Source organism: Lynx canadensis, chromosome A3, assembly GCF_007474595.2.
Source record: "Lynx canadensis isolate LIC74 chromosome A3, mLynCan4.pri.v2, whole genome shotgun sequence".
Classification (NCBI taxonomy): Eukaryota; Metazoa; Chordata; class Mammalia; order Carnivora; family Felidae; genus Lynx; species Lynx canadensis.
The window spans coordinates 22126188-22135772 of NC_044305.1; the positions used below are offsets into that span (position 1 = coordinate 22126188).

Here is a 9585-nt window from a genome sequence, read left to right on the forward strand (position 1 = left end):
AGAAATCAGGGAAATTTATCCGTATTATGATTATGTTGCTGGAAAGTATGTTAACATATGGGCAACTACTAGATGAGAATGTGGAAAAAAGGAAAACAATTCTGCTAGTTTTTTTCTCTTAATTTTAATTTCTATTGTAATATGTATATATGAGATAAGTGGTTTTCTCAAGATAAAGAGAAAAGGAAATAAATAGGCCTGAATCATTAGTAGAGGCAACACTAAGACATTTTAATGCAGATTTGGCAGTAACTAGCAGGCCTGTGAAAACATCATCAGTGTATAAGCTGAGGTTGGTTCCCAGGAGAGCAGACTTTAGTTGTAAGAGGAACCAAGTGAAACTGCATCTAGCCAGTAGCCATATATGTGTATTTGTGTCTCCCTTTACATTTCAAGGAATGCGGTCTGTGACTATCTCAGAGGCCATGACTATTCATTCAACTCCCATCAGTTCCACCTCCCCTATCATGAATATGTCTGTCATGAGCCAATTGAAACTAGTTTTATTAGCTTCCGTGAGAAGATGATGAAATTATTAATTAAGGAACCATCTCTTTATTCCTAGAATGGAAACATTGTCGAGACTATTAAAGGAAAGTGCAGACCCTGCTTCCCTAATTCTATTTCTAAATAATTTGCATTTAGTATAAAGTCTTAATCATTTCACTAACAAATTTGTTCCATGATGGACCCATCCTTCTGGCTCATAGAGTTCTGTCTCTCTTTATTCTCTCTGCTATGGCTTTGGTTATGGGCAGGAGGTGTATGTTATGTATAGAGAGATTATCATTGTGTTAGAATATTGATACTCTTTGCCTCTCCTTTCTGGCTTATTCCTATATACTATACTCCTGGCTTATTACCACTTCTGGGTGTCTCAGAATTCTTCAGTATTTCCTGAAAGATGCAGGAAAATAAATTTTAGTTATCTGTTAGTAACTCTTGAAAAACAAGGGGTAATGGACGCATGTCTTTGCTTTTTTTCAGCCATTAATAGATTCTTATGGTGTAGCTGACACATAAGAAATGCCAATAAGAATAAAAATGTGGGGGCACCTACCTAGCTCAGTTGGTAGAACATGCAACTCTTGATCTTGGGTTTGTGAGTTCAAGCCCCATGTTGGGCACAGAGCCTACTTAAAAAAAAATAAAGGAATAGAAATATGGTGGGATTCAAAAAAAGAACTTTTATCATAACAAAAATTTACTTTTGGATTATTTCAGATGGAAGCTCCACCACTCTCTCCTTTTCCACATATTAAGCAACAACCAGGCTCACCACGCCGCATTTCCCAGCAGCACTCCATTTATGTTTCCCCACACAAGAATGCATCAGGCCTTTACACCAAGGAGTGCTCTGCTATATAAGTTCAATGGCAGCCCTTCTAAGGTAAGGTGTTAGCAACAATCTATGTACTTGTGTTAAAAATTGGATTTCATATTGCCAGTTAATAATCTTTAATCTTGCTCTTTGTCTGCAAAATTACTAAGTAATAATAATGAATTGGGGGCACGTGGGTGGCTCAGTCAGTTGAGCGTCTGACTTCGGCAATGTCATGATCTCATGGTTCATGAGTTCAAGCCCCACATCAGCCTCTGTGCTGACAGCTCAGAGCCTGGAGCCTACTTTGGATTCTGTGTCTCCTCCGCTTCTCTGCCCTTCCCCTCACTCACGCTATCTCTCATCTCTTTCTCTCAAAACATAAATATTTTTTTAATTTTTTTAAACACGTAACCCACAATATTGGTCTTCACTTTTGACTCAGACTGTTCTTTACACTTCATGTCAGCAGGGCTTTATAAAGCATTCTTTGTAATTAATATAGGGGTTGGATTGCTGCAGTGAATTGAAAAAAAAGAAAATCCATTCCCTGCCTTGATCTGGAATCCACAACCAGGCAGGAAATATGATGAATAAGAAGGTAGTTTTGTCAGAATATCACAAATACCATGATAGCAATATACACATGAGTTTAGTGGATACTCAGGTCATGATCTCACTGTTCGTGAGTTCGAGTTGTGTGTCGCCCTCTCTCTGCTCCTCCCCCACTCACACTCTGTCTCTTTCTCTCTTCAAAAATGAATAAACATTTTAAAAAAATTTTTTAAATAATATTAACTGTTACTGTGGCAAGTTTCCTGTGATTAAGAGGCAGTGTATTCCAACTGCTTCAGTAGCTTAATCCATTACTATTGTTGTGATACTAGGGAAGTTCACTGCAAGAGTCCAATGTGTCACCCTGCTTAAATACGATCTTGAGAAGGGACTCAGTAAGGCAGGTGGTCAGAACACGAGGAATTGACTTTAAGAAAAGCTTTCAAAGTGGAAGTTCGCTTTGGTGATGGGATAGTGAAAAGTCTAAAAACAGAGGCCTTCTCTTATTTATGCAAACAGTTCTGTGGTTATCCTCATCTTAACTCCCATAGCAGTGATGAATATGTGACAGTTATATGATAGATGTTTTCAGATACTTGAAGGCTATCAAGCTAAATATGTTAGTATGTCTCCAGAAGTCAAACCTCACTGAGATAGAATACCTCACAGATTTGCATTTCCTCTTCATAGAAGTCGATTTCCTACAAGGATGGTTAGAAGATATTCTTAAATGAAATCAAAGATGGGACCACCTGACTTCTAAGGCATATGATTTCAAAACCATAGACCAGAATCACCTGGGGGACCTGTTGAACACGGATCTGTTCAATAGACCTACTTAAATCCCAAAGCCTGCCATTCAGGTTCTCTAGACAGTTATGATCCACAGCTTTCAGGAGCCACTACTCTAAGGCTTTCTACTCAATATAGTTTATAGACGCTTCAACATCAGCATCACCTGGGAACATACTAAAAATGCAGGATCTTGGGGGCACTTGGGTGGCTCGTCATTGAACAACTCTTGATTTCGGCTCCAGGTCATGACCCCAGGGTTCTTGGGATTGAGCCCCACACCTCAGTATCGGAGCACACTCAGTGTGGAGCCTGCTTGAGATTCCTCTCCCTCTACCCCCTCCCCTGCTCACACGTGCATGTGCTCTCTCTCTCGCTCTCTCTTTCTCTGTCAAAAAAAAAAAAATTAAAAAATAAACTTAAAAAATGCTTGATCTCAAGCCTCATGCCAGCCCTGCTGAATCTGAATCTGCATTTTAACAAGATCTGCAGATGATTAGTAAGCACATTAAAGCTTAAAAAGCATTGCTCTAGGAAGAGGATTTCAAATGTCAAGGGAGCTCAGAATCACCTGGAGGGCTTGGTTAAACATAGATTGCTGAACTCCATCCCTAGAGTGTCTGATTCAGTAGGTGTTAGGGTGAGGCTTGAGAGTTTGCATTCCTAGTAAGCTCCTTGATATTTCTGCATCTGGTCCAGTGTCTTTGAGTACTACTGCTGTAAGGTAAATCCAGTTTTTAAAACCATGAAAAGATTAGATCTAATCGCTCTTATTAGGTTGGCCTAGATTCAAAAGATAATCTCTACCCTAGTGTTCAGCTTTGGGTAGAGTGCAGGAAAAAGCAGTTACTTAGTTCTTTGTTTTTTTTCCCCTTTTACTCACACATGTCCTCTATTTTTGCAGAGTTTGAAAGATATCAACAATATGATAAGACAGGGTGAACAGAGAACCAAGAAGCGAGCAATAGCCATCGATGGTGATGCAGAATCACCTGCCAAACGCCTCTGTCAAGAAAATGATGATGTTTTGCTTAAACGACTACAGGATGTTGTCACTGAGAGAGCAAATCATTAACGCCCTTCCTGTTTCTACGCTAAAAGCACTTTCAGGTAGCAGAATGTTGGGGCTCTATCCCTCAAAACTTCCAGCCCTGTAGATGGAAAGTATCACTGAATTACAAGAAAAATTGCACCAAAATTATGCGCTTTTTTATGTCCAAAATTAATTGACAGTATATTTGAGTTGGATTGGAAAGCAATATTTCAAGTGCCTTTTAAACATTTTAATAGTTAAAGAATTTTTTAAACGTCTATTTCTTGGGTTAGTTTTAAGATGAAGTAAGGAGATACCTCATAACTTTTTAGCTCACTTTTTAAAAATCAATGTCTCCTTCTATGCTTTGTAATATGAAGGTACATAATCTGTTTTTGGTAAGCACACTTTGAAATATTTCTGTTCTCATTTAATATTGAGCAGGGGGGCACATGGCTGGCTCAGTTGGGAGAACATGTGAGTCTTGATCTCAGGGTTGTGAGTTCAAGCCCCATGTCGGGCATAGAGATTACTCTAAAAAATACATATGTATATTGAATAGGGATTGGTTCCTATAGCACCTGAGCCAAAGGATGATACACCAGCCTGTCTCTGACCCACTATGGTAACTCCACATCCAAGTGCCACTACTATCCTGGGTTGTCTAGCTCCCTTCTCATGGCCTTTCTCTCTTTGAGCATAAGTAGATTCGTACCTGAGCTCCAGCTCCTTGCCTTCCAGACCTAATAAAGGCCCTCTTAGCTGATGTCACAACCTAATAAAAGGAGTACTTGGGTGCAGCTTTCCAAAGAATCAGCTGTTCAATATTCACTTTTTCTAATGTGTTTCCAGAATCTGGAAGGACATGGATAAACCATTCTTAATTAATTTTGAGAAAATGTTATGAAATGTATGTTTTTTAAACTGAAAAACTTATTTTTTTAAATACAAAATGTTTAACTTATGTCTAACCCTGGCTAATTTGACTTAGTCTAAGATTTGGCTGTAAATTAGTAATTGCTATTGTCAGGAATTTTTTTTAAATTTTAAGAAGAAAAGTGATTTTGGTCACATTTTACTTTTCTGCAAATTATATCCTCACTTTTTGTGTTATCTACACATGTTGTAAACCAAATAATATCAAATGTGTCTTAAGTCCTTGTATATATTTTTATGTAGCTGTAACTATTGTGTCATTTTCATCTTCATTATTAATGTAGAAAACATACATGAGCATTTGTACAGTGACTATATAAGAAGATTTGGACATGTTTTTATTAGTTTTCAAGACGATATCAGTGTACATAAAATGGTTAATAAAACATTGGAGTTTTTGAGATACTGAAAAAAACTATATTTGTACTCTTTTCTGTGTGACTAGAAACAATTGTACAGCTATCTAGAACCTAGACCTTTTTAAATACCTGCTTTATATCTTTTAAATACCTTAGTGTAACTTAAAAGTTAATGTTCCTGGTGGTTTTCAGGGGCTAGGAGGAAAATGGGGAGTGACTCACTACTTGAGTATAGGGTTTCTTTTTTTTATTCCTTTTTTTAATATAATTTATTGTAAAATTATCTAACATATAGTGTATAAAGTGTGCTCTTGGTTTTGGGGGTAGATTTCCACGGTTCATCGCTTACATAACAACACCCAGTGCTCATCCTAACAAGTGCCCTCTGCAATGCCCATCACCCATTTTCCCCTGCCCCCCACCCACCCCCATCAACCCTCAGTTTGTTCTCTGTATTTAAGAGTCTTTTATGGTTTGCCTCCCTCCCTCTTTGTTTGCAATTTTTTTTTCCCCTTCCCTTTCCCCATGGTCTTCTGTTAAGTTTCTCAAGATTCACATATGAGTGAAAACTCATATCTGTCCTTCTCTGACTGACTTATTTCACTCAGCATAATACCTTCCAGTTCCATCCACGTTGCTGCAAATGGCAGGATTTCATTCTTTCTCATTGCCAAGTAGTATTCCATTGTATATATAAACCACATCTTCTTTATCCATTCATCAGTTGATGGACATTTAGGCTCTTTCCGTAATTTGGCTATTGTTGAAAGTGCTGATTCATAGGGGCACATGTACCCCAATGTTTGTAGCAGGGTTTCTTTTGAGGGGAGGAAAATCATTTTAGAGCTTAATCTAGATGGTGGTTGTATAACATTGTGAATTCACTAAAATACACTTTAAAATGATTATTTAAAAAAATAAAAATGTAATTTTTAAGTTAGGTGAATTTTACCTCAGTTCAAAAATGCCTTAGACACATAAAGAAACAGGATTATTTCAACTCCTTGGAATGAATTTGTGGACCAAATTATGTCACTGAATTAAGGAAAGGGTTTATTTCTCTCTTAGTGCCTTCACGCATATTTCTCCAGATGAAACTCACAGCTTAAAGTTCTTTTCTAATTAAGATTTTAATGTTAGATTATATTAATTCAGATTTTTAAAGAAAGTAATAATATTCCTGCTCATTTTTATTTTCTTCTTTTTTTTCTTCTTTTATACTACTTTCACTAAGTCAAAAATGTTACTAGCTGCCTACCATATTCCTGGCCCTTAGCTAGGTGCTAGGGATATAAAACTAAACCAGCCTTAGTTTTCATTCTCAAGATATAATAATTGTAACCCATTACTACAGTTGATCTTTGAACAACGTGGGGGTTAGGGACACTGACATCTCCACACGCACACCTCATGCCCTGCCATTAAAGATCCGTGTATAATTTTTGACTCCCCCAAAAATTTAATTATTGACCAGAATTCCACCTTACCAATAACAAATGGTTGATTAACACATATTTTGTATGTTTTATATGTTATATATCGTATTCTTACAATAAGAGAAAAAAAATGTTAAGGAAAATACAGTACTGTTCTGTATTGAAAAAAAATCTGCCTGTTAAGTGGACCTGCACAGTTCAAACCCACGTTGTTCAAGAATCAGCTGTATAATGTAATAAGTATAGTAATAGAGTTCTACACAAAGAGGCATGGTATTAGCACAGAAAAGAGAATGAATTACTCTGTCTGGGCAGGTGTGTGAAGGAAATCTAAAATTACTCTAAAGGCGAAGGAGCTAAGTGGTAATTCAGTCCTTAGGGATGAATAACTGCCATTCAGAGAGCACAACCTGTAGAAAGGCCCAGAGGCATGACTGTACCATAGGTTTGGGAATTACAGGTAGTTCAGTGAGGTTGGAGTGTAGTATGCACAGGCAAAAATACAACGCAAAATAGGGCTAGGAACGCAGGCAGGGCCTTTCACAGTTGGGTTTTCTAATCTAGGTTAAGCAGCTCAGGTTTGATCATTCCCAGTGGTTCTTAACATTGGCTGCAACTGGGGAGCTTTGAAAAATTCGCCAGTGGGTGGGTCCCTCCCCTAGAGTTTTTAGTGGGTTTGGGGAACAGCCTAGCATCCAGATTTCTAAATACTTCCTAGGTAAGCACCTAAGGTTGAGTTGAGAATCACTACTGTAGGCCATGGAGAGTCACTAAAGAGATTTTAATTTTAGGTGGATAATGACAAAATCTGATGTTTATTTTAGAGTAGCAATTCCCAAATTTGCCCAAGGATGAGAATTACCTGAGCCACATGATAACAATACAGATTCTTAGGTCCTGCCCTTTACCATGGAATGATCATCTCCAGAAATTTGGTTGAACTGTTAACCTCTGTTCCAAGTGATAGTCACCCCCAAGTAAGTTAGAGACCTGGTAGTGCTTCTCAAATTTAATGTGCATAGGAATCACCAGGGATTGTTGATCCTGGTAAAACTCAGATCCTGATTCAGTAGATCTGAGGTTGGGCCTAATATTCTGCTTTCCTAGCAAGCTCCCTTAACGCCAATGCTGCTAGTCCAAGGACTACACTTTGAATAGCAAGGTTTAGGAATCTGAAGCTGTGGAGAGGCTGGAGGAGAGGATGGTTAGACTGATATGAGACACAAATTTGTAGTTCTTAATTTTGGAGTAATTTTGTCCCTTTAAGGGACATTTGGCAATGATTGGAGGCATTTTTGCATTTTTGGTTATCGCAATTCAGGGGCGAGCATGCACCAGTCCCTGAATTAAGTAAACACCTGTCAAGAAGAGCTGTACACTTTCGGATGCTGGTAGTGGGGACAGAGAGTCACCTGACTGAGCATGTATGGGGTCACAGTGAGGGATGACTTTCCAGGAAGGATTAATGATGATAGATTCCAGGTGGGGTAACTAATATATATGTGAGGTTATTTGGCATCAATGACAGACCCTTAATATGTTAAGAAAATGTTCAGGAGGTTTCAGATCCTCAGATCCTACATCTAGGCAATAGTCCCATCAAAATTCCCAATGGTAAGAATCACTGTTGAAGATTTATGAACCATACAGATTCAATAGGATGATGCACAGTTTTGTTAAGCATCCCAGGCTGTTCTTACCATGGAAGTCTGAAGCCAGCAGAAGAGTATAATGGCCAAGAGTATGGAGATCCAGGTTCAAATATCCTCCTTGACACTGCACTGCCAAGCCAAATTGAATGTTACTTCAGTTAGGTCATCATCATCATCATCACTTCGGGAAATAATTAATTATAGAAAATCACATTTATTGTAGAGAAATTAGAAGATACATAAACAAAAGCAAAACAAACTATAGTCCCAGCACTCAGACGTCATCTTTCTAAAGATTTTATTTTTGAGTAATCTGTACACATGACGTGGGGCTTGAACTCATAACTCTGAGATGAAGAGTCTCACACTCCACCAACAGAACCAACCAGGCGCTCCTAAAAATTTGTTAAATTTAAAAAGATGACCTCTTTAATAAAATTGGCCAGAGCTTGTTTTAATAAACAAACGACCTCAAGGGCGCCTGGCTGGCTCAGTTAGTGGATCATAAGACTCTTGATCTCAGGGTTGTGAGTTCCATCCCCACATCGAGTGTAGAGATTACTTAAAATCTTTAGGGGGGCCTGGGTGGTTCAATCGGCTAAGTGTCTGGCTTCGGTTCAGGCCATGATCTTGGGGTTCATGAGTTTGAGCCCCGAATCAGGTATGCTGGAGCCCCAGTTCTGGTGAGCACGAGTCCCTCTTCTCTCTCTCCCCGCCCCCCCTCTCTCAGACCCTAGTCACTTGTGCCCTCGTTCTCTCAAAATAAATAAAATAAAATCTTAAAAAAATGTATTACAATTATTTTTCACATGAAGGAAAATGTGTAAGTCTTAAGTTGTATATGCTACACTGAATTTTTTCCAGCTTTGTTGGGGTATAATTTACATAGAGTAAGATGTACCCATTTTCAGTATACAGTTTGATGAATTTTAATAATAGTATATTGTATAACTACCACCACAATCCATATATAGAATTTCCAGGGGCACCTGGTGGCTCAGTTGGTTGAGCGTCCGACTTCGGCTCAGGTCATGATCTCACAGTTCGTGAGTTCAAGCCCCACGTTGGGCTCTGTGCTGACAGCTCAGAGCCTGGAGCCTGCTTCAGATTCTGTGTCTCCCTCTCTCTCTCTGCCCCTTCCCCGTTCATGCTCTGTCTCTCTCTCTCAAAAATGAATAAACATTAAAAAAATTTTTCCATCACTTCAAAATGTTCTCTTGTGCCCTCTGATCTTCCCTGCCCTCCCCACATCCTTCCCACCACACACTCTACTCAGTCAACTGTTGACTCTTTTTTATCATTATAGTCTTGCCTTTTCTAGACTTTAATATAAAATATACGTATGCACAATATGTAACCTTTTGTTTGTTATTTGTTGTTTTAAATTTTTTTAGTGTTTATTATATTTGAAGGAGAGAGTGACAGAGCATGAGTGGGGAGAGGCAGAGAGAAAGGGAGGAAGACACAGAATCCAAAGCAGGCTCCAGGCTCCAAACTGCCA

General features: G+C 38.5%; 1 protein-coding gene across 1 annotated transcript in view; it reads left to right on the plus strand.

The window, feature by feature from the left end:
- RBL1 (RB transcriptional corepressor like 1) overlaps positions 1-5052 on the plus strand; it is a 61057-nt gene extending 56005 nt beyond the window's left edge. The window contains 3 exon segments of the mRNA XM_030309650.1: positions 1225-1341; positions 1343-1390; positions 3573-5052. Of these exon segments, the coding sequence (XP_030165510.1) occupies positions 1225-1341; positions 1343-1390; positions 3573-3743 (336 nt within the window). The 3' untranslated portion in view covers positions 3744-5052.
- The last annotated feature ends 4533 nt before the right edge of the window (positions 5053-9585 follow it).